This window comes from Lactuca saligna, chromosome 6 (assembly GCF_052625555.1).
Source record: "Lactuca saligna cultivar CGN05327 chromosome 6, ASM5262555v1, whole genome shotgun sequence".
In the NCBI taxonomy this organism is placed as follows: Eukaryota; Viridiplantae; Streptophyta; class Magnoliopsida; order Asterales; family Asteraceae; genus Lactuca; species Lactuca saligna.
In genome coordinates this window covers 168,726,849-168,750,776 of record NC_136422.1, presented here as the reverse complement: position 1 = coordinate 168,750,776, position 23,928 = coordinate 168,726,849, and the positions used below count along the sequence as shown (strand labels likewise).

Sequence of the window (23,928 nt, the reverse complement as noted above, 5' to 3'; positions counted from 1 at the left end):
AATATCATATTTTATTGTACAAATGAGAGAAGGGTAGTTCGATGAAAAACATAAAAATATGTCTTTTTATTTACAATTGAGCTGTTTTAAATACCTCAAAGCATGATGAATGTATGTTTAATAAGTATGATTAGTTCCAATATTAAACTTTATCCATCAATTGACAATCTTGTTTTACTAGAAACATATCATAAAAATAATAATAATAAAGATACAAAATGAGAGGAAAAAAAAACACTTTTTGATTCGCAATATAAAATATCTTTGAAGGTAAAATGACCGATTCACCCTTGCAAGATTCAAATTTAAACATGAAAATAATAGAACTAGAAGGAAAAAAAAAAAACAAGGCATAAAAATGGTAAAAAATTATGTGTTGCAATTGCAATTACAAAAAAGAAAAGGAAAAAATAACTAATAATTACAAGAACAGTCCTGACACGATAACTACGGAAACAAATTATAAACTTTGACCAACCATCTCTAGATGTTGGTAGTGTCTTCAAAGCAGCAGCCATAGCTTTAAGTTGAATCATGGGTTCCTTACACGAGCTATGGCATAAACAAGTAATAGCAAAGTACAACCCAAGCATAAGCATAAGGATAAGCATATGGTGTAAAACTTTTTTTTTATCTGTGTTGTTGGGCTTTCTTTCTTTAACCTTTGGTCTGGTTCTAAAATAAATTCTTCCCTAATTATTATTGGTTATTATCTAGTGATGACTCGTCGTCAGATTCTTTATCTTTATCTGTAGTAGTCTCCAGCTCATTTGTTATTTGGCTGCGTTTTTCTTTCAAAAAGCTGAGCCTGTTTGTTATTTTTGACAGTGCTGAGTTTGTATTATTAGCTGCCTGCCAACCATAACCAATAAATACACAAAGTCAATCTACTTTCTTTCATTTCTTCTTTTTTTTTTTTTTTATTATTTTAAATAAAAAAGAAAAGTATATGTGTACCTCACCCCTTGATTCAGATCTTTTGACAGTGATTGAATTCGACTTGGTCATATTGGGTTCCCGTTTGCGTGTCGATTCGTTTGGATTAAATTTACTTGAAAAAGAGTGGAAAGGAGGTTTCTCATGGCGCTCTTTGCTCGACTGTTTATCCTGTTTAGTTTGTTACAATTTACAAAATATAATTTCTCATGGTATCAACCATAATTCTAGTATTATAATTTATACCTTAATCTTACGTGAACTACTGGAAATGTCACGACTCTTTTCTTTATCTTTTCTGCACCCAAAATCACACAAAAAGAATTCTAAAAATTCTGACTGAAAAAAGGCGTCAAGTGAGGAGAGAGAAAAAGGAAGCTAACGTTTTTCCTTGTCCACGATGTAACTGCATTTCAAGATCATCAAGTTTTTGTTGTAAACTCATGACTTCTGCTTCTGCTTGGGTTATATCCTCAAGATCTGCCTTGGTCTTTATTAGTAAATCTACAAGTTAATACTTTACTCTCTAAAAAAAAGATTAAAGAAAAACAATAATAAGTTAATAACATGCCTTTTCATCAATGGAGCCTGGTAAGGGTAGGATCTTCTTTGACATTGTGAGTCCTGCCTCAAGCACTTTCCTCAACTCTCTTTCCCTCTGCAACTGTTCCTTTAATGTTGCCACCTTCAAATTTCGAAACCACATTTTTTTTTTTTTTTTTATCCATTCAATGTCAGAAGGGCATTAATGTCTTTTCCACAGATTATCTATCATCTACATACCTCGTGTTCAAGAGCTTGATGACGATCACCTAAAGCATCCTTTTTGCTCAACAATTCCTCTTTCAGAATTGAATTGTGTTTTGTCTGTAGTCAGAGTGGATTAATATTTAGTGTACAATAATGATTTGGAAAAAGACGTAAATTTGTTACCTCCGCTTCAACTTTCTTTATCAAATCAGTTTTAAGTGCCTCAAGCCTGAAGATTTCATCCCTAACAACAAACAATTAAAGATTCATAAATTGAAGTGTTTGAATTTTGAAAGATGAATGGGATCCTGGGTTACCTTTCTTCAACTATCACATCTATGTTATCAATGGCTGTTTTCTTCTTTCCCTTTCTGTCACGTTGACAGGTGTCAGCCTCTCCAGACTCGCTACAACTACTTGATGCATGTTCAGAATCTTCATCTGTACGAGAACCCTCAGATGAATAATCACCATCACCATCATCATCTTCATCACTAAGTTCTTCGCTTTCACTTCCACTCTCATCTGAGTCAGAGTATAGATCAGATAGCATGTCTCCTTCCTGCAAATACACATTAGGATCTATTTTCTTTCTTTTTCTTTTAAATAAAAATGATGGATTTTGTACCCCGAATATATTGTCGTATTCTTCTAGAAGGGTGATAATGATGGCTTGTGCATGATTAGCTGCTGCAGCTGCTTGCATAAGCTGAGCAGATCCATCACCACCCATATTGAACTCATTTTCAAGCTCCACTTCACCAGCCAAAAGGGGTCTAAGAAGAAGTGGTGACATACACGCAGCGACAGCTGGCACACTCATTCGGTTCACTTCTTTGTTTTCAGCAACAGCTTCCATTGTTATCAAGATTCTGTACCAAAAAAAAACATATTTAAAGAAACTTGATAGAATACGAGTGTTGTATGTATGAATAGAGTATACATGAAAATTTGTTTCTTTTCTAGACTCAATAAACTGTCTAAATGACCATTTTACCCTTACATCCCCTTAATTACCTTTGTAACAGACGACGATTTGGTTCAGGAAAAGTGTCGCATATAGCTGCACGCATGCTAGAGACTCTTGTGGAGCGATCAGTTCCTAAACATAAGTTTCTCTCATTATTATAGAATTTTACATATGAAAGTATATTGATGTATAAGTTATCTTTCAGATAGTGATATAACAAACTTACTATATGCTTGTAGCAAAGCTTTGCAGCAAGATGCTGGAACTGGAGATGATGGTAACTCCCGAAGAACATACTGAAAAAACAGTATATTGTAAAGCAACAAGAATCAAAGTCAAGAAAAGAAGAGAAACTAAATAAAGAAAATGAATTAACAAATATAGTCTACATGGCACTTTTAATGGTGGAGTATATACCTTGATACAGTCTCCTATAACATGTCCATCCTCCTCTGCAGTGAACTCTGTTTTTCCTGTATAAAATGATATTTATATATATTCTCCCTTTTTTAAGAACTAAATTAGCAAAAGTATAATATGATCATAAACCAAAAAAAGTGGTAGAACTAATTGGTCACCCTGTTCATATTCTTGAATGCGGCGTTCAACAAGTTCTACATCTGCAGCCTGTCGCAAGATTCCTTCTACTTCAATTCCTGGAACATTTGATCAGTCACTAAAAATAAAAATTAAAGTGCATAAATATTATACTACAAGCTTGTAAGAAATGAAGACTTTTTGAGAATCTTACCATGCTCTTCTACATATCTAAGGGCTTTCTCCAAGAAAGATGGAGTCCCATCTATATCTTCCAATGCAAGCAAGACAGGCCTACCAAGGACAAGAGATTTTGCAGGGGAACGATCTTTTGCTGTTGGAAACCAAAAACAAGAAAAAGAAGTTGACTTGTGTTATTGAAAAAAAAAAAGCATACACACAAGAAAAGAATGAAGGAATCTTGAATTTTAGTTTGAGACATCAGCATGATAAGGAGACTTACATTGTTCATGAGAGCCATCAGCATTGTCACCCTTGTCGTTTTTTGTTATCCCATTTTGTCCAATTCCAGTTCCAGCAGTAGGTGCATTTGCTAAAGCTTCCTCCAATGCAGTCTTCCACTCATGTAAATCCTCTAAAGTTTCAGCCTATAGTAGCAGCAACCAGTAAGCAGGAGTAGTGTGAAACAAGGGGTAAAATGGTAAATAGAGAAAAATACCTTAAGAGTAAATGATCTCCCATCACGGCCATCTGGGAATAGCACTGTTAAGAGTTTCTTATCTGCTTTCACAACCACACTGAAATATACAAAAAAGGATCACTATTAAGGAGAGAAATATCAAATACCAAATATCAGTATGATAAGTATCAGCTAATGTAGAGTGTAGGATAGGACTTAGAAAGCAAAAGCCAACCTGCCTGAACTGTTGAGGTCTATGCCACCAAGGGTCAGATTTGACTCACCTCCCTTTTCAGAACTAGCATTCTGTATCAAAAGGAAAACTATGAATCAATGAACTCATCAACATTTTGGAAATGCAATGATAAATAATACAAAGTCACTTACTGGATCACTTCTGAAGAACACCAATGAGGTTTCTGTCAGAATAAACCACCTTTTCTTCCATGAGGTCCAGCCAATCCCTACATAAATCTAAATTAGAGACTTAAGAGATAGGAGAAACATGACCTCTCATAAGAATACATGCATGCTTATAAAATATGCATACCTCACTATATAGTCATATAGATGCTAAATGCTCTATGATTAAAGAGTTCTTTGTGATAAAGAAGTGCCAGATTGAAGGATGTGGAAAAAACATATAGTCTCTTAAAATATTAAACACTAATTCTTTGTGATAAGCACTCTTGAGTGCTTCCCAAGTTTATAAGTATGCAATGATTTTCCATAGGCGAAAAACACTAGTGTAATATTTTATAAAGACCAAATGATGAAGAGAATTCACCTTTTGATGATAGAAACAGTGGTCCGCTCTTGTAAACCTGCAATTCATATATAGTCACAACAAAACTCAAACTCAAACCAAAATAACATACCCTGGTTTTGTAACAACAAGCCCTTCATTTGGGTAGTCGGCATTGTATTTTCTTCAATTAAATTAATCTCAACAAGTTCATTTTCAGTTCAAGAAATCATGATAAAGTCAACTATTCACGCACTATCTTCAGAAGGGAGACAGGTAGAGCAAAGCCCAATGCATAAATAACAAACAAACATTAGCCTGTGGCATACTACATTGTGAGCATCAATGTGTAATAGAGTACACAACATTTCCTAAATTCCAGAGAAGAAAGAGTGAGAAGCTGCTTGCCTGCTTCATTTTTAAGATCAATCAGACGCACATTTAACTTCATAGTTATCATAAACTCCTTAGAAACATCTAGTAAGTAACATACACGTTTACAATTTGAAAAATAATCGGGCAATGTTTGTTTAAAGAAGAGAATCAGATTTGAGTAAAAGAACGATGGAAGTAAATAATCAAATTAGAAGAGCTTTAGAAGGAAAGGGGGGAAAACCTTGTTGCCATTACGTGGACTTTGGTTCTCCAAGGATTGAGTTGCCCCTGACGGAGGAGGGAAGTTACCACCACCACCATCTCCCTACAACAAAAAGTTCACCATATCCAACAAACATCAATGTAAAATACAATGCCCGCTGCCACTTTTAACAAAACAGCGGCTGGGTAACTGAATCACAATCGATAATTGGATGTATGATGATCAAGAACACTTGGAATTCACCTGAAGAGGAGGGGCATCAGCGTTATTTATGGAATCGATCCTGTTTTTCCACTCGATATTATCTTTCCTGCAAGTAGAACTGCTTTTCGTCAGATCAGCATGGTTTTTGGGAGCAGAAGTGTGATTTTTCTGATCAGCATGGTTGTTTTTTGAATCAGCGGCGTGGTTCTTCGAAGCAGAATCGTTGCTTTTCGAATCCGCGCTGTTTTTGGGGTCAGAACTGGTGTTTTTGGAATTAGGCATCATTCAATCCGGAATTACATGCGATGGAATTAGCTTTGCGCCGTTTAAACAAAATCAATAACCTGCAATCGAAACAATAATCCAATCCACATTCATCACAAGAACATATAAATGCTAACATGAAATCAGAACAATAACTCAATACACATTCATCCTAAACTTTCAAAAATACTATAACAATGATAGCCTATAATTAACCAAAATAAAACAAAAACATGCATTTAGCTTTGCATAACAATAATTTCACGACCACATTGATGTGAACAACACCAAAAAACAAAGTAAATCACTTACATTTGTTGACGAAATGGAGATTCTGATACATAAGAAACAGGGCGAGACAACTGAAGAAAATCGGGGAGGAGGGAAAAAAGATGAGGAATTTTTTGGGTATTTTATTTTTTGGTTTATGTTTTTTTCTAACGGAAACCCGAAGATCAAGCAAAAACGTTACCTTCTATTCGTGTGTTGCCTATTTTTTTGGGTTCATTGTTCTTTTTCCATAATGGTCGCAAAAGTATTCGTTATTTGTGTATTTGTGTGGTTTTATTGCATTTTAAAATGTAATTTGGTCTTATTTTGTTTTAAGTTAGAACTGCAAATAGTTAATATTGTAAAAATCAACTAATTATATAAAAAATTTACTTTACTTTATAACATACTTTAATTTATTATTATTATTATTATTATTATTATTATTATTATTATTATTTTTAACTTATCTTTCAATTTTGTATATTAAAATCGTACTTCCAACATGTTATAGTGACAAACATACATAGAAAACCATGTTATAACCAGATTCAACCGGATATGTACAAACATGATTTTGAAAATTAGTAGGTTAATTACCGGTTTTACAAAAACAACCACGTTTAGCCGATTTATAATAAAAAGATGACAAGTTGACAACACTAAAAAAACATCTTACTTTATCAACGATTCATTGACAAAAATCGTTGCTACAATTGCCAAGATTTTTGCCTCTAAAGTTCTATTAAATAAGAACGTGTTTATCAATGGACTAGTCGTTGCTAAATTAAAATAAAAACTATTCACGATAATTTAGTAACGACTTGCATATAGTTGTTAAATTGTGTTGCTATTGGTCGGTCTTTTTTAATAGTGGTTTCCGTAATTCGTTTTGTGTTAAAAGCTACACAAAAATAGGTATAGATGTAGTACTTGTTTTTAAGTATCGATAAAACCTTGATCTTAGATATGTAAATGTAATAATATATTGCGTATTAAATAAATTCCAATTCAGATCATTTTTTAGAATTTTAATATTGCATCTCTTTATAAAAATCCAAAAAGCTTCTTACAAATGAGAATCCTATGTCCAAATGTTTTTTTTTCAGGTTCAATGGTTCATCACCCCTAACATGGACATCTTTTATTAATTAAATACCTGGAATATTTTGATACAATATATGATGGTTTTCCATAATTCCAAAACCTTATAGTAAAACAAACGTATAAATAAACACTTATTTCACCGCTAACTGATATAGTACAATCTATGTCTTAAGTGTGTAATTACTATTTTACCCTTTGTCTTTTTTTTTTTTTTTTTTTCATATATATTTTTATGCTGATATCAATATATCATTATAAACCATTATACATTTTTCATACAAATAATAAAAAACATTTAACTTATATAGTCCATAATTTGATTGATATCCTTTGATAAATACAAAATAACTAGATCTTGTTGACCCAAAAAAATGAAACATCACAATCACTTTACTTGTAATGACAATATGGGCTAAAGGTGTTTTTATATTGAAAAGTTTTTATAAATGGAAATCTTTTAATTTCAATATATATTTTTTTAAATTTATTTTGGCATGTTCTTATAGCTATAACGTTTTTTTTCTATATTTTAGAAACACTGTAACTATCATGTCTTTTTCAATTTTACTGTCGCAAATCTAATGATTTTTTTAAACATATCCAAAAGTAGGATGATTCATTCGTTATTACTTTGAATAAAGAAATAACTTTACTTTTACTTACACTTTTTTGTGTTGATCATGTGAATGGTTTGCCTTGGTTTCTAAGTCAAAAAGCCTAGAACATGTCAAATAATTGTGATATTAATCTAATGGTTGCATGTGACATTCCCTCAAATGTATGGTTGTCTTTGAAATTTTTTCCAAAACTGTACTATTTTAATTCAAGCCCTTCAACTTAGAAAATATATGAAAGCATGGTGGTTAATTAAAAAGTTAATTCAATCCGATTGAAACCACGAAACAAGTAAATAAAAAAGACACGAAAATGTAATGACATCTTTGTTGTATTTGACATGTTATACGTATTGTCCTTTCATAGTTTCATGTTTGCTGTAACAGTTATGAAAATAAAGATGTGAAAATTCATATCTAATCTTCAAGCTTCAACGTCACTTTCGTTAAACATTTTGAATACTTCATCCATGTTGAACGTGAGATTGGTTGTGGGAGGCGTGTTACTCTTTATCACATGTTGTTCGTATTTAAACCATTTTTAGTTCCTTTTGCAATTAACTTCTATATGCATAGATAAATATGCATAAATAATCTATCTACATCATATTATTTAAAAGCATAAATTCTTTTTTGTCTTACACGTAATATACACACACCAAAACCAAAATATGTGAGAGCCCATTGATTTACCAATTTTTATAGAGTTGTTTGCTCTACCATATAACACTAATGCTATGTTTTGGCACATATTGATTGTAGTACGGTCGATTTACATAAAAGAATAGCTATCCTATGGGATAAATGAACATAACGTCATAGTTAAGGGGTGTTTATGTAAATAATGCCTTCCTATTTTGAATCAAACGGAGAAAAAATAGTTTTCACACCGATTTATATATTTAATAAATTTTATTTCTGTTTTAAGCTAACCAAATATATTTGAACATTAGATTAATAAAAAACACAAGGAAGAATAAAAAACACTTTTCTCCCATCTCACTCGCATTCATCTATTATAAATATTACAATCTTGCTCCATTCATAACATCAACAAGAACTATCACACAAAACTAAACATATACATTCTAAAATTTTCCCATTTGGTTTTTGTAGATATTTGCTTACTTTCAGAATACTCGACTTGTATCGAATCACATATATATTCATATTCTGTGTTCATTCATTCGGGATTAATACTTGAAAGATGGCGAAAAAAGAACAGAAGATTCAGCCGAAGACACAGAAGACAATGTCATCTTTACCATCACCATTGATTACCAGAGAGAGATACAAAGGAGTGCGAATGAGGAGTTGGGGTTCATGGGTTTCTGAGATAAGAGCACCAAATCAGAAATCAAGAATATGGTTAGGATCTTACTCGACTCCTGAAGCAGCAGCAAGAGCCTATGATGCTGCCCTTTTATGCGTTAAGGGCCCAACTGCAAATCTAAACTTTTCTCCCGACCATTATTATGATCATGACTCTTTCACCACCACCACCACCACCACCACCATCATGTCTCCAAAATCCATTAAAAAGGTGGCAGCACTAGCGGCGGCGGCTGCCACAAGTACCGGTCCATCACCATCTCCACCACCATCTCCATCTTATTCATCACCATTATCACCATCTCAATCAATAACTTCATCTAATGAGAAAACCCGAAGATTGTCTTTTGAAAACGATCCACTTGATGGCACCTTGATGTCGATGGTTGCACCATGGTGCAACGTCTTTGATTCACCAAGGTACAATGATGCGATGCACAGCGAGTCTTCGTTTGACCCCTCCGATGAAGAAGCTGGTGAAATTCGTCTCTGGAGCTTCTACTGAATCCATGTGCTCTTTCTTTTTCTAAATTAATTATTTTCTGGAATTTTCTTGACTAACATTTAACAAACACTTTATTCTATTTTTGGAGAAATACATTTTTTTTTATATTATTAAATTTACTTATTTTTGTCTATGTAATTAAAGGGTGTTGGTCTCATGGAGAGTTTCCCATGTGAGCTCCTCCCCGACATTCAAATTTAATTTTCTTCATTTCTTTCTACTATATATATATATATATAGAGAGAGAGAGAGAGAGAGAACCCTTATACCATACATTAATCATCAGAAAAATATATATTTATGTTTGTGCGATTTGTTTGATATTGTTTATCTACGCTTATTGTAGTGCTCTTTTTTTTTTTGAATTTCACAAAAGAAAACAATTATTACTAAATAAGGAACAAATAGGATTGATCCAACCACTTGAAAAGTCAATTGTAAACTAGCCGGATCGATGGGTTGTAAGGCTATAGGGCATGGTTTGCCCACACCGCATACCACCGTGATCTCCACTTCATCTGGGGGTTGAAAACTCTTCTATTAAACACTAAAATATAATTATAATAGGAGGAGCAACTCTCACACTCAACTATTACAAAAAACCAACCCTCTCACTAACACTCTGTTTCTCTGTGTTTGGGATGCATACAACTGAAGAATGAAGTCTCTATTTATAGTCTTGGCAGCGACCATTGTAGTTGCCTTCATTAATTGTGTTCATCATAGGGTGGGAAGAAAAACTTGTTCCGTAGGTCTCGTTTTGTCAACAATGATGGCTACTGTAGCTTTGAAGGCTCGAAGATAATAGCACCATCATCCAATTTGGAGGCATGATGTGACCAAACATCCCCAAACGACATAGAGAGAAAGAAGAAAGCTTGGGGCCTGAGCTATTGTTGGCATTGTGTGCCCGAGCTACCCTCAAGCTCCACATTAGCAGAGGAAGTTTAGTCGGATGCATTCTAGATTTCCGAAAACAATAAGAGGGTAATGGTACACTTAATTTTCATTACGAAGATGTACCAGTTCAAGATCCGTTCCGTTGCTCAAACTGAATCACACCAACTTTATGGAAGTTTATGGACCGTGTAAAAAAAAAAAGTAGTACCAAAGGCAACACCTTTGATTTCATAATTAAAAATAGAAAATTGGATATGTAGATTCCATAGTTGTTAAAATCACGATCCTGATCGTAAGTTCTTATCTAGATAAATCGATCCCAATTTTATTTGAATCGTTTTTTAATAGGATAGTAGTAAGATTGTAGGATCGATAATATATATATATATATATATATATATATATATATATATATATATATATATATATATATATATATATATTCTGGACTAAATACGGAGAATACCATTTTGAATTGTTTATCGTTAAATATTGTATTATTTATATTTTAAAGTATTTATTGTTAACTGGATGGTTAACTAGTGGATGAATATGTATTTTTTATTTTTTAGAATATTTTTGGTAGGATCTTATTCAATTCGATTTTACGATTACAGTCTTGAAAAGTGGAAAACGATCTTATATAAGATACCAATCTTAACAACCTTAGGTATATTATATGCTATTAGAAATTAATACATATACAAAGGGCTTCGACAGAAAATGAGTATGTTCCTAGTTTGGATATAAAAACTACTCTACCGGTACAAAAACACACACAAACACATAAAATAAGAATTGTGTAAACATTTTACTTTTCTAATTAAAAAAAAGAAAAAGAGTGATTATTTTAACATAGAAAGTAAAGAGCATAAGCACATACTATGATGTGTTGTTAACACTATAACAATTGTTTCGTAACGACAAGATTGATAGAGTGGTTCAAGGGTGATTGATCATTGGAGAAAGTTAAAAAAGAAACCTGATGGGCTTATTAAGAAAGAAAAAGATAAGTACATGGGTTCAAGTTGTATATTCAACAAAGGATTATAAATAAAAATATTTCGTCGCCTGAGAGATTCGAACTCTCGCGGGGAAACCCCATGTACTTAGCAGGCACACGCCTTAACCACTCGGCCAAAGCGACTTTGATGTCTAATGAAGGTTTGAGAGCATAAAATACGTTTTTATTTGTACTAATTTTTAGCTGACGCCGATAATGGTTCGACTTTTTACAAATTGCAGCAGTTATTAAATAGGACAATGAAATTACTTGTTACCTCCTTTTAAACCTAATATAAGAGAGCTTCACACAACATATATTTCTCCCCACAAAATTGTTTTGTTTGCCATTTTATGTATTACTTTATCAAATAATCAGGTTTCTCAAGTAATTGTTGATGTCATTATTACATTTTGAATAGCAAAATAAGACCCAAACGTATCTCCTACAATTTGTACTATTTATTACAATGATTATATCCAAAGTACACCATGTTTCGGTAAATAATTTTAAATGACTATATTTCTATAAAAAAAAATGTAGTCTTCGTTAATAGTGGGACGTCCTTAATAGTGGTCAAGAGTCAACCGTTTTCAAACATTAACAAAACTTGTGTCTTCCCTATGAAAAAATGGTGAGATTTTTCCTCCATACCATTGTTTCATCTTACCAAACTTTCCGATTTCTATTTCATTTTGTGCACAAACATCACAAACACGAAAGAAAAAAATGAAACTTTATTTCGCCTGAAAATCACAAGCAGGATTTTGTAAGATTCTTTGCTCTCTCTTTCCTCTATCCTCCACGCTTATAAGATCGATGGTTTCAACGTCGATCGGGGGGAAACTACATAGAAGATGGAGGTGCAAAGGATAATACAATTGTGGTCGATGTTTCATAGTAACTTTATACCCCATACAGTGTTGGATCCAGAATTTACAGTATCATAAAGAAAAACTTTTCACGGCTTGTGTGGCAATGAATTGGTTTCATCATGGTTTACGAATAACACATCATGATTTTTCACATATGAATCTCCTAAAACATCGAGTTAAGGCTTTTCTATTGGTGTTATTTGTCGTTTCCATTCCATGGCTTGGATCTAGGGTTAGGAAGGACTTCATTCTTCATAATCAAGGAGATGATGTTAAATTTGGAATTAATAATTCAAGTGAAGTTGAGATATTCGAATTGATCATTCGAAATTTGACAAGCGAAGGGTTGGTACGAATGCAAGATAGAGGTTTTATTGTTAACAATAATGATACTAATGAAACGTTGGTAGATTGCGATTCTTTGTATATTGTTCATGATAACAAGATGGATATGATGTCATACTCGGATCTAGAGATAAAACAATCAAGCATTGAAAATAAATATGACTTTGCATTCATGCATGAAGGCGAAGAAGAATTGATAGATAAGGTTCTTAAAGTTGATGGCATTATGGTTGTCCTTAAAAAAGACAACCATAAGGCAAAGGCTTCTGAATCATTTCAGAAGCCTTCAAACTACGAAATTATTTACCATAGACAATTTCCTATCGCGATCATAGCCATGAAGAAAATTAGACTGATTGACGATAAGAACGATGCTAGCAACACAATTCCACACAGAAGACTCATGTTCGCTCAAAAGAAAGCAGAAGCTTTAAAGAATCTTGAAAACGTCCTTCTAGAACCTCCACGAACGGTGTCTGGGAAATCCAGCACGTACTCAAAGAAGACGCGTTATCTCCCGGACTTGATGCATGATTCTCTTGAAGACTACCCACGAAGAGTGTTCATAGATATTAATGGAGATGGAGGATGGTTCATGAAAAACTACCCTACAAGGAACATGAACTTTGAGATCTACCAAATCGAAACAACAGTACCTGAAGTTACTGATACCAATACTAATACTGATGATGAGGCCATGGGGGAGTTGGTGGAGATTGAGATAACAGATTGGTTGAGGGAAAATGTGAGGAATGATGAGTATGTAGTGATGAAAGCAGAGGCGGATGTTGTTGAACAATTGGTGAATAATAAAGCAATTGAGTTGGTAGATGAGTTGTTCTTGGAATGTAAGTATAACTGTGTGAAATGTAAGAAGTGTAAGAGACCATATTGGAAGTGTTTGGCTTTGTATGGTTTGTTGAAAGATGTAGGTGTTGCAGTTCATCAATGGTGGGGATGATTTAAAATAGAAGGAAGATGGTGAGATTTGTTTTGATTTGAAATTGTGGTTTTTGTTATATATATTCAAGCAGTGTTCAATGTGATGATAACTTGGGAGTTTTTTTTGTTTTGTTATGGATGTGTAATTAATATAGTAGTTAGAAGAGAAAACTAGTTTGTGGTTTGGTTTGATGATATTCTGTTAATTGTTTTTAACACCAGATTACTTAAAATGTTTGTTTGCTTATATAAAAATATAAAATACATATTTGTACAACTCAAGAAGCATAGCTTAAACAATAATGTACAACAGATAAAGCATATAACGAAGAACAGTGTACTCACCAAATTTTGGCACCAGATACTATAGCTTTTGCCAAGAATGGAAGATTATTAGAAGAGAATTGACTTGTGTTGACCAGGATCCTCCAATGAAGCTGAACAAAAGCAGACATTTCAAGTAGTGCCTTTAACTATCATGACAGGGCATGGCACATGGTTGGAGCAGTAGTTGCTTACACTTCCCAAAAACATCCTGCATATACATACACAGGAATGAATATGAATATGAATATGATGAGCTACATTTAATGAAATACCCAAAGTGCCCCTCAAGATCAAGGAACTTTGTAATGGGCAAAAAACTAACTCAAAAGCTTATATGAACATGGCCGAAGGTATGAATATAAATAACGTTACCTCTTGATGGGACCAAAAGAGCGGCATCCCATTACAAGCAAATCAACATGCAACTCTTCAACTGCTTCACATATTTTCTCCTTAGGATCCCCAATCACTATATGTGTCTTCACTTCCATCTGGTAGATAATTTCAAATATACATATGTATAAGTATATTATAATTTATACCTCAGACTTAGTAAAGAAGAAGTAGTTTATGGGCACCACAAAAACAAAGCATCTCTCACTATCTCCCTAATTTGGGAACTTTTCTCATCACTGCTGTAAAATGATATGAATCTTTGATACAAGTCAGTAGCACAAATTAGCTACTTAACAGAAGCTTACTTACACTGTGTTAAGATATCATATGTGATACAAATTGGCTACTTATCATCCTGCAAATTAGCATAACATTAACCTATAATAACATCGAGCTCCTAAACTAATAGATTAGATCTGCAGTTAATGAAGATCTTGAAAGAACAGCAGTTTCAGATATCAATAATGAAGAAATTAGAAGAAAGTTACTACTCCTTGTTCAGAAACAAGCCAAAGTGAATCACTTGTAAACAATCTTAATGTTTGTAGATAATCCCCAAGCATACGCGTACACACCAAAAAAAATCTACGAGTAAGATTGAGAAACCTAACATTCTTATCGGCGCAAATCTTCATAGCATGATTTATGATAGCATCAGTGATCCGCCGCTGGTGCGCCTCAATAGCTTCAGTAAACGCCGGCACCTCCACACTACCTGAATATTAGAATCTCTGTTAATTTCTAACACCGATTATAATAGATCTCGATCTTACATAAACATCAATCGTGTAGAGTAAAATCAAGCTAGCAAAAAATTAACAAAATGAAAGTAAGGATATATAGCACCGGCGTAAAACTTCTCGTCTACAGTATAATCAAGCAAGCAGATAATAACAAAAAAGGAAGTGGCATCCGCGTAAAAAAAAAAAAAAAAACTCAGTTGTGCAGATTAAAATCTCGATCCAACAGTTTAGACACTTAACTAGGGCCACCGAAGGGGATAGCACCGGGATTGAGACCGACGGCGATTGATGGCGGTGATTGAACATGAATAATCACTATAGATCCTTCTGGACGAAGCTTGACGTTCTCGATTGCCCAAATTAAAGCTTTCATGCTTTCTTCGCTGCCATCGACAGCCACCAACACACATCCTAGGTTCTCAGGCATGGTTTTCCCTCACTCTATCACTTCCACCTCCTACCCACAGAGTTGAGCTATAGATATTCAAGCAAGGTCAGTGACATATTAATGGTGGATGACGTGAGTGAGATCATGAATAAACTGTCAGGATGATTCTGTTTAAACTTTTACAACTTTTGTCTTAGCAGTCAAACTCATTTTACTGAAACGTCACCCAATCATTCATGTTTATTAGGCCTGACAATTGGGTTGGGTTCGGGTTGGCGGGTTGAAATTCAGAAACTCAACCCAACCCATATAATATATGGATTGGTGGGTTGTCGGGTCACGGGTTGATGGGTTGGAAACATCAACCCAACCCAACCCATATAACCCGTATAAATATATGGGTTGGCGGGTTCACATGTCAATGGGTCGAACCCAACACGTATAATCCATTTAATAAGCAACACATTTTAAGATGAAATTGAAAAATCCAAATAAAATGAAGTCTAAAAGTCATAAACATTAAACATAAATTCATAAACATCCAAAATAAACATTAAACATAAAGTCATAAACATCCAAATAAAACTCTAAAAATCAAAACATTCATGAAAAGTGCAATTGTTCAAACATACTGCAGAGTGTAGATTGTTACTTACCGTAAAGAGAAAGGAAGGTGGGTTGAAAACGTCAAAGCTGACAAGAGTGAGTACGAACAGCGATGAGCAAATGAGGAGCGGGTGACGATTGGCCGGATGAGTGATTAAATCGTGAGTTCGTGATGTTGCTTCCATCGAAGATCGGTCCTTAACGCCTTAATCTTTATCCTTCGTTCGATCGTTCGTGCATGTGGAGACTGGAGCAGGTGAGGAACGATTTTTTTTATTAAGGCACGTAAATACCTAATGGCTGGTTGCACAAAGACTCAACAGTCAACACTCAAGGAGTCAAGGTCAAAGATGGATGATGGGATCATGAGACACATGCCCAATAGTAGCCCACAACACAATGCCACATTGGCCAAACATATGGCTGATGATATACGAAATTATGAACGAATACCAAATTAAAATTTAAGGATATGATAAATAGAAACTAATAGTATAATATGATGTTAGATTGTTAAAAAATAAAATAAATAGATAATTAAATATATTAGGTAGGTTGGCGGGTTGACCCGCGAACCCAAACAGGTAACCCAACCCAACCCATTAAATAAACGGGTTGGCGGGTTGATGGGTTGACGGGTTGGCGGGTCATAAATCTCAACCCTAACCCGCTTATTTTCGTGTCGGGTTCGTGTCGGGTTACGGGTTGGGTCAAGAGTTGCCACCCCTAATGTTTATTTAGATTTTATTATTGTTACTAGATTATAACCCGTGGAATCCATGGTTGACAAAGTAAAATAACATATAACATATAAAGAATAAAAATAATAATCATTAATCATAGATTTGCATGTATTTATTTTTATACAATGTAAAATAACAGGCAGAGTAACTAACAACCACAGTTAAACATGGTAATACAATGGTATTTATGGAAGACTTTCAAAAGTACAATGCCAAAATTGAAAAAGAAATAGAAATGCTAATCATTTATATATGAAGTATGTTGTTATTGTCAACCAGTAACAAAAGAAAAAGAAAAAAAAATATTAAAATGCATTACTCATTCGAGCATTGTAAGCATTGTAGTATTTTATAGACAATCTTATTTTCTAAGATGTATTATTTTGACTTTTTTGAGTATTATCCTTTTCTTTCAAATAAAAATGTTATATGATTTCCAAATAAAGAAATCTTAATTCATTGTAATCCAAATAAATTGTCACGATAAACAAATGGTTTAAATTGTTGAATTAGCATTATAATACTCTAATTATTTAGGTAGGTATTTTAAAATTAACTTAATATAACATATTTATATAATTCTAAATCGTTCATTAAACTAATAATGGTTAAATTTATTTAAGTAAAGTTAGATTCAAATTATGTATTAAAGTAACTTTAAGTTTAACCAAACTCAAGTAATTGGTTACACCACCACAAACATTTTCATCAAATAACAACTATATACGTACCCTCCCTCACCGCTAAGCATCTTGAATCTGTTTTGTTCGTACATTAACTTTAGGTGGTGTTTTCTTAACCCTGATCTAAATACTTATTGTAATAACTTAAGTGATACATAAACGGAAAACTAAATGATAAATAATACACATTAATAGACCACAAGCTCTTATATAAAAACTTACCGTGATAACTTAAACATTTTAGAAACATAAGTAATAACAGAAAAAGCATGTAGCGTATGAAGGAAACACTATTTAATTCTTTTCTCAAATCAATGACAGCCACTAAAAAATATGCAGTATGCTTTAAAAACCATAAAATAAACAGATGGTTATTTTATGAACATGAACAAAGAATGTTGCATTCTAGGAAGAAAATGATAGATCTGCATCTACCTACAGAGGAGGCCCTATAATTCTTTGCATGAATTTTTTGAATTGCTCCTTCCTGCATGCTGCTTCCAAAAAAATGAGCAAAATAGTTAGCCATGCTTCATAAAAATATAAAATTTAGAAATAAATGGCTATAGAAACTACACATATATCATATAAACAATAACTTTTACCCGGAATTAAGCTTCGGTCTTTAGCCATCAATTAATAACACCTCTTGAACACCTCCCTCAAGAACATCAACTCATTACATTAAATCTCACAAAACCCATTTTGCAAAATATGAAACTGTGGAATTCTCAGTTTGTATAAGATTGATAGAAGAAAACGTGGCTGGTAAACCATGGTTGATGTCGTAACAAATGATTTACAAAATCATGTGTGCAATAACCTATGATCTAGCTGCAGAAAAGTCATGGTAATGAAAGATGTCATTTTCCAGAAAAAAAAAATTTATACCTACAATTTAAAGATAGTAGTATGTACTTAATAAAATAAAATAAAACTCTTCAAACTATCCTTCGAGAAAGGAGAATGTGAAGACCTAGGAGAAGAAATAAAAATTAGGTTTCCTTGGACCGACATTGTTAATGTTGTTCTCACTCATATTACCCTATGAGCTCCTTATTCGCAAATGCCAAAAATGAAAACAGAGAAAGATCGTGGCAGAGGTTGTGCGGCATTAATGGGGCTGGTGGTAATTTAGGGTTTGTCTAGTGAAATGAGGATAGTGTAGAAGATAAACAAAATCTGAAGAAAAAAAAATATAACGGTGACACAATATACGGAGAAAAGGAAGGTAACTGTGTTCCTGATTTTAAGGGATTTGGTGTAATCAATAAAATCAAAAACAAAAAAAAAAAAACCTAATGAAATCGAAAAACATTGAGCGGGAAACACAATAGTAAATTGTTTGATAGAGTGCCATGTGGCAAAACCTTGGTTTAAAAGGGGGACATGTGGCATCCAAAAGAGTCTTTTATTAAGAATAGATTATATGACACTTACATGCATCAAGTGAAAGTGAAGTTTGTAAAAATGATTTGAAGTTTATAAATTTTAGATTTCATAAAAATATCAAAAGTGTCACTACAAACTATAATAGTATAATGTTTTGAGGATCAATTGTTATGGTTTTTTGTTTGTTTATGTTTATATACATTAATTTTTAGTTTTTTAATTTTATTCATTTATCTTTATGTGTGTTTTAACATTTATCTTGGTTCAACATATAATGAACAGGACCGGTCCCAAGGATTTAAATGTCCAGGACGAGCGAGAAAAAAAAGGCCTTTAGAAATAAAAAATTGTGCACATTTTAGGCGATTTGTGCATATTTAGAGTAGTTTCTACAAATTTTGTTGATTGAATGTTGAATTAAATTGCAGATAGAGAAAGAAGAGGTAGCTGGATGCAAAGCAAAAGTTGGAAGATTGACGAACAAGAGAGAGAAAGAGGAGGCAGCTGGATGCGAAGCAAAAGTTGGAAGATTGAGTAACTAGAATGATGATGCAGATGATGAAATCCCTCATTTTAAGTCCAATTGGCTTGAAATTTGAAACACAAGGTCTACTAACATATTAGAAGGTGTTTGCATTGTTCTTTTGATGTTTAGATCACTCTAAAAGGGATAGAATTAATCATTTCAGGAAAAAGGACCAAAATGCCCTTTTGTCCAAAAATTACCAAAACCCAACAAAACAACTTCCGAACTTAATTCGCAGTTATATTAACTACATTGAAGTGTTTTTAGACTGTTTTTATTCATTATATGATTTAACTCATTAATTAGCCATATTAAGTCTTTAAACTCACTACTTTGAACATAATTTAACCTATTCAAACTTTTAGACCAAATTCAGAATTTTACTACTTGAATTGGGATCAACACCATTAATGGAACTTAATACAATCTAAGGAATCAAAACCATTAATTAGCCATATATGTTTTCTGATAAACAGTTATACACTAAACATAATCTAACAATCTAATTTCAAATCAGTTATAATCTGATTCCACATTCAATCAGATTTCAGAATTTCAACATTAATTAATAATGATAATCTGATAAAGTGATAGTGATTCAACATTCTTATTTCTGAATTCTGATAAACAATTATACAATAAACATATAATCTAAATTTCAACATGAAGTCATTAAAATTATGATAAAGTGAACAAGTGATAAATTGTCAAACTGATAATGATTCAAGTTCAATATTTTGTTTTCTATATTGGATAATCTATTCATTCAACTATTGACTATGAAATATTCAATCAATCAATTATAAACTGAATAACTGATTATCAATTGTGATTTATTATACGCTAATTCAAGCAAAAACAACATATACATGGAATTTAACATGCCTGGAAAAAGTTAACAGGAGATACACCATATATAAAAGATAGAGAAACAAAAATTAAACTAAAAGAGAGTTTCCATGGCCGGTGATGAACTGATGGTAATCAATTACCTGATAATAATTGATTATGTGATTCAAATGAGTGAATGAGACCCTAAACCCTTCTCACTCGTTGCTGTATGATGAAGTCAGAGCACTAAATCGCTGCTTCTACTACGATTTCACGATTTACCAATCGTTGTTCTGCTGCTTTTGTTCTCGTTCTCGCGTACGACTATGAAAATTAATATGGACTATCTTGGAACTTAGATTTGGGATAATAATTCATATACTAAAAAAAGTTGGCCCCCTTGAAAGAATAGGTCCCTGTGCACATGTCTTCATCACCGGCCTTGATAATGAACACAAAAAAAATAAATTGTTACACATGAATATAAACAAGAAAATTTATTTATTTATTTATTCAGTTAATTTAAACTAACAAATCTAAAAAAACATTTATTTATGTTAGTTTACCGCCACACATATTTCTTTAAAAAGTAACAAATCTAAATAATCCAATTAAGATTTAAAAAGGATTTTTAAGTACAAGCAATGAGATTTTGGGCTGAGAAACGGGTTTTCGTCCTACACAATGGGTATTTCACACATAAAACTTTTTTCCCTTTCTTTTTTTCTTAGTAAATTGAAATTTTGGTCGTTGTATTTAGGGATGCAAACGGGGACAGATATTGGTGGAGGCTATAGTATCCATCCCCGTACCTGACCTCCGATCTCTACACTCATCCTCGCCCCCAACCCGACTAATCCCCCACAGTTTCGGGTGAAAAAAATCTCTGTCGGATACAGACCATGTGATTGATACCTTTTTAGTAGAAAAAAATCCAAAAAATATTTTATAAATCTGAAAAATATAAATGATGATAAACAACTATACGTACTTCATACTTTAGTTGCATATACAAAAAAATTATAAAAAATGATAACAACATTCCCATTTAGTAAAATGGGTTCTCATCACTACAAATTAAAAAAATGATAACATTCTCATATTTAAAAAAATTGATAACCATCATTTTCAATGACGAGGCTAGGTATAAGGAAGGTGAGTCCTAGGACCCATCTAATTTTTTTAATTTATCTAAATTTTCTATAGAAATTTTTTAGGGATCTATCTTAAAAAAATTTAAGACGTATCTTACCTATAAAAATCTTTGAATATATATATATATATATATATATATATATATATATATATATATATATATATATATATATATATATATATTAGTGAACCATGTGGTCTTCTATTCTAGATTCGTCACTAATCATTTTGCATTAATTTTGTTTTGTCATAAATAAGTTACATAAAAACAATCAAGTTTCTCAACTTGAAGACCAAACAAAAACTATGAGTATGTGGTTCCATTCTAAGTAATAAACTAAGTATGTGGTTCCATTCTTCTACAAGACTTGTAATGATAATGCACGTGTGTGGTTCCATTCTTGATTTTTCCACTTAATTATTTCCGGCAATAGTGACATACTGCGACATCAATTCCACTAATATTTTGCTTTTTAAAATAACACCACGTAGCAAAATAGAATCTTCTACTCGTAAACCCATTTTGTCGATGTTGTTGAACGTGAGTTTCACTACAAAGTAAATGTTCATATACAACCATATAAACAATCAAAACAAAATGATTAAGATATAACAAACAAATATTAAAAATATTAATAGTTAGAACAAAAGAAAATTTAACATAGATAAATAGATTCATATATAACCATATAAACATATTGAAAACAACCCATTTTGTAGGAATTGTTGTCAGGAAATCGATCAAACCGAGCAGACATCGAATGTAGAAATCGAGTGAGTAAAAGAAATCGACAACTTACCTGGCCTTAGGATTTGGGGATGAAGGTTCATAGGCCATGAGCACCGATTAAAGTCTGGGAGATTGGGGTCGGTTGAAGGAGAAATAATGATGTCGATGTGGTAGTCATGAAGCAGTGAACCACCAAGGAGGGAAGAACCGAAGATGGAAGAATCAATGAATCGAAAACGAGGGGTAGAAGAAAGATTATTTTCGTTTGATGATGCATCCTTTTATCATAAAACCTTGATTCTAGTTTAAGAGAGATTGAATGGCTGACGAAACGAGGTGTTGATTTCTTGATACTCGAAGAGTCGTCTCGTTACTATGAAAAATGATTTCCAATAAACATTATATATATATATATATATATATATATATATATATATATATATATATATATATATATATAATCGGGTTTTAAATGGACGGATACTGTCATATCCGTCTCCGACCCGTCCCCACTTCGAGTATGAATATCAAGACCCGTCCTCGCCCCATTATCCGCTAAGATGGGTAATACCTGACCCGTTAGGGTTGGATACCCGTAGGTACCCAAATTCGCGGGTCAAATTTGCATCACTAATCCCCATCACAACCCCAACGGATACAGGAAATTAAATTCACTGCGATTTAGATTTTGAGATTATCCCCAGCCCATACCTGATCTATTAACATCATAAATCAACTTACGCAAATATAATTTCAAGTTTAATAAACAATCAAAACTAGACTTCATAATTAGATCATGTTTACATCAATTATAAAGTTTAACAACCGTTAAAACAAGAACATGATTATATTTATACAAAAGAAATTTCAAGTATTTGGTTTTAATTATTTCTTTGAAAAATTATTGTCCAACGGAAATAAAAAAAATGTTATTTGAAATCTATTCTAAAACTACAAAAAACACTAAGCTAAAATAATATAATTCAATTGTTATGTTTAAAGCTTTCTTATACATTAATGTCATGGTAAACTATTCATGCTCGCTCTATAACTAAGTTAATCTCCTAAAATAACTTGGGTCTACTTAAAGTCTAGATAAATATAAAAGGAATTAAAATCTGGAGTTAGGTCAAACCAACTTAGGCCTACTTAAAACGTATATGTATAATGTGGGTATAGGGGGGGGGGGGTATAATGTGGGTATAGGGGGGGGGGGGTATAATGTGGGTATGGGGGGGGGGGGGTACAGGTTCGGGAATAGAAAATCCGGCCCCAACCCCATCCTCAATGTTTTCCATATGGGTCCTCGACTCCATATACTCGATACCCGATTTAGCGGGGAATACTCATTCCTGATTTGAGTGGGTTAACCGGGTCCTCCAACGGGTTGGGTTAAATTGTTGTACTTACTTGTATTGTGTATAAAAAGTATAGATTTAGCCTCACCTATATGAATTCACATTAGGATTAGGATGCTAAAATTTTCAAATCAACAAAGCTTCTCAATTAATTAAAAATCCTTTTAAAATAAGTTTCATGCAATGCATACATAATAAGTATAATAGACACAGTACATACAAAAGAATATCATATAGATTCAAAACAATAAACACATCAAAGTATGTATATAAACATGTACTCTTTATAAATTCACCTCAAAAGCTAGTAATGTTAATCCACATTTTTGAAGACTTGAAGTCCTTCGATCATCACCTAATGAATCCAAATAATGGTTACCAAATGACTAAAATACCCTTATATAGATACTTATTATTATGGGTGGAATTGGTAAGGTACACAGTTTTTTCCTAAAACGTGTATCATACCAACTATAGTTGGTATAATATCGTACCAAGTATACTTGGTACCAA

General features: G+C 32.8%; 3 protein-coding genes, 1 long non-coding RNA gene, 1 other non-coding gene and 1 pseudogene across 6 annotated transcripts; 2 read left to right on the top strand and 4 right to left on the bottom strand.

Annotated features, from left to right (window-relative positions):
• Nucleotides 1–353: 353 nt before the first annotated feature.
• LOC145003326 (rho GTPase-activating protein REN1-like) lies at nucleotides 354–6,062 on the bottom strand. 2 transcript variants are annotated; one of them, XM_078962458.1, is made up of 22 exons: nucleotides 5,957–6,062; nucleotides 5,420–5,724; nucleotides 5,195–5,278; nucleotides 4,621–4,657; nucleotides 4,221–4,297; nucleotides 4,069–4,139; nucleotides 3,873–3,951; nucleotides 3,657–3,801; nucleotides 3,408–3,527; nucleotides 3,235–3,312; nucleotides 3,074–3,129; nucleotides 2,883–2,952; nucleotides 2,704–2,788; nucleotides 2,315–2,558; nucleotides 2,004–2,248; nucleotides 1,870–1,930; nucleotides 1,720–1,803; nucleotides 1,508–1,621; nucleotides 1,320–1,426; nucleotides 1,183–1,234; nucleotides 958–1,107; nucleotides 354–852 (listed from the first exon to the last, which is right to left on the bottom strand). In XM_078962458.1, the coding sequence occupies exons 2-22, from the start codon at nucleotides 5,663–5,665 to the stop codon at nucleotides 700–702; spliced, it is 2,358 nt and encodes a 785-aa protein (XP_078818584.1). In that variant the 5' UTR covers nucleotides 5,666–5,724; nucleotides 5,957–6,062; the 3' UTR covers nucleotides 354–699. The 2 variants fall into 2 exon arrangements, with proteins under 2 accessions (XP_078818584.1, XP_078818585.1); XM_078962459.1 differs by having other exon boundaries at nucleotides 715–852; nucleotides 963–1,107.
• Nucleotides 6,063–8,703: 2,641 nt separating this feature from the next.
• On the top strand, nucleotides 8,704–9,595 carry LOC145001781 (ethylene-responsive transcription factor ERF014 pseudogene; annotated as a pseudogene).
• Nucleotides 9,596–11,437: 1,842 nt separating this feature from the next.
• TRNAS-GCU (transfer RNA serine (anticodon GCU)) lies at nucleotides 11,438–11,519 on the bottom strand. The gene has a single exon. It is a non-coding gene; the product is annotated as a tRNA-Ser (tRNA).
• A 730-nt stretch (nucleotides 11,520–12,249) lies between these two features.
• On the top strand, nucleotides 12,250–13,678 carry LOC145001659 (uncharacterized). The gene has a single exon (XM_078961012.1). The coding sequence runs from the start codon at nucleotides 12,354–12,356 to the stop codon at nucleotides 13,554–13,556; it is 1,203 nt and encodes a 400-aa protein (XP_078817138.1). The 5' UTR covers nucleotides 12,250–12,353; the 3' UTR covers nucleotides 13,557–13,678.
• Nucleotides 13,679–13,760: 82 nt separating this feature from the next.
• LOC145001660 (Adenine nucleotide alpha hydrolases-like superfamily protein) lies at nucleotides 13,761–15,544 on the bottom strand. The gene is made up of 4 exons (XM_078961013.1): nucleotides 15,244–15,544; nucleotides 14,872–14,975; nucleotides 14,237–14,355; nucleotides 13,761–14,072 (listed from the first exon to the last, which is right to left on the bottom strand). The coding sequence occupies exons 1-4, from the start codon at nucleotides 15,428–15,430 to the stop codon at nucleotides 13,994–13,996; spliced, it is 489 nt and encodes a 162-aa protein (XP_078817139.1). The 5' UTR covers nucleotides 15,431–15,544; the 3' UTR covers nucleotides 13,761–13,993.
• Nucleotides 15,545–17,702: 2,158 nt separating this feature from the next.
• Nucleotides 17,703–20,614, bottom strand: LOC145001632 (uncharacterized). Its single transcript, XR_013661666.1, has 3 exons — nucleotides 20,334–20,614; nucleotides 18,029–18,257; nucleotides 17,703–17,917 (listed from the first exon to the last, which is right to left on the bottom strand). It is a non-coding gene; the product is annotated as an uncharacterized LOC145001632 (long non-coding RNA).
• Nucleotides 20,615–23,928: the final 3,314 nt, after the last annotated feature.

Coding starts and splice junctions, on each gene's coding strand:
- LOC145003326 (XM_078962458.1), bottom strand. CDS start 5,665: ATGATGCCTAATTCCAAAAACACCAGTTCTGACCCCAAAAACAGCGCG. Junction 3,802..3,872: donor GGAGATCATTTACTCTTAAG/GTATTTTTCTCT, acceptor CTGCTACTATAG/GCTGAAACTTTAGAGGATTT. Junction 2,559..2,703: donor AATCGTCGTCTGTTACAAAG/GTAATTAAGGGG, acceptor TTTTTGGTACAG/AATCTTGATAACAATGGAAG.
- LOC145001659 (XM_078961012.1), top strand. CDS start 12,354: ATGAATTGGTTTCATCATGGTTTACGAATAACACATCATGATTTTTCA.
- LOC145001660 (XM_078961013.1), bottom strand. CDS start 15,430: ATGCCTGAGAACCTAGGATGTGTGTTGGTGGCTGTCGATGGCAGCGAA. Junction 14,976..15,243: donor TATCCCCTTCGGTGGCCCTA/GTTAAGTGTCTA, acceptor TCTAATATTCAG/GTAGTGTGGAGGTGCCGGCG. Junction 14,356..14,871: donor AGATTTGCGCCGATAAGAAT/GTTAGGTTTCTC, acceptor ATTATCTACCAG/ATGGAAGTGAAGACACATAT.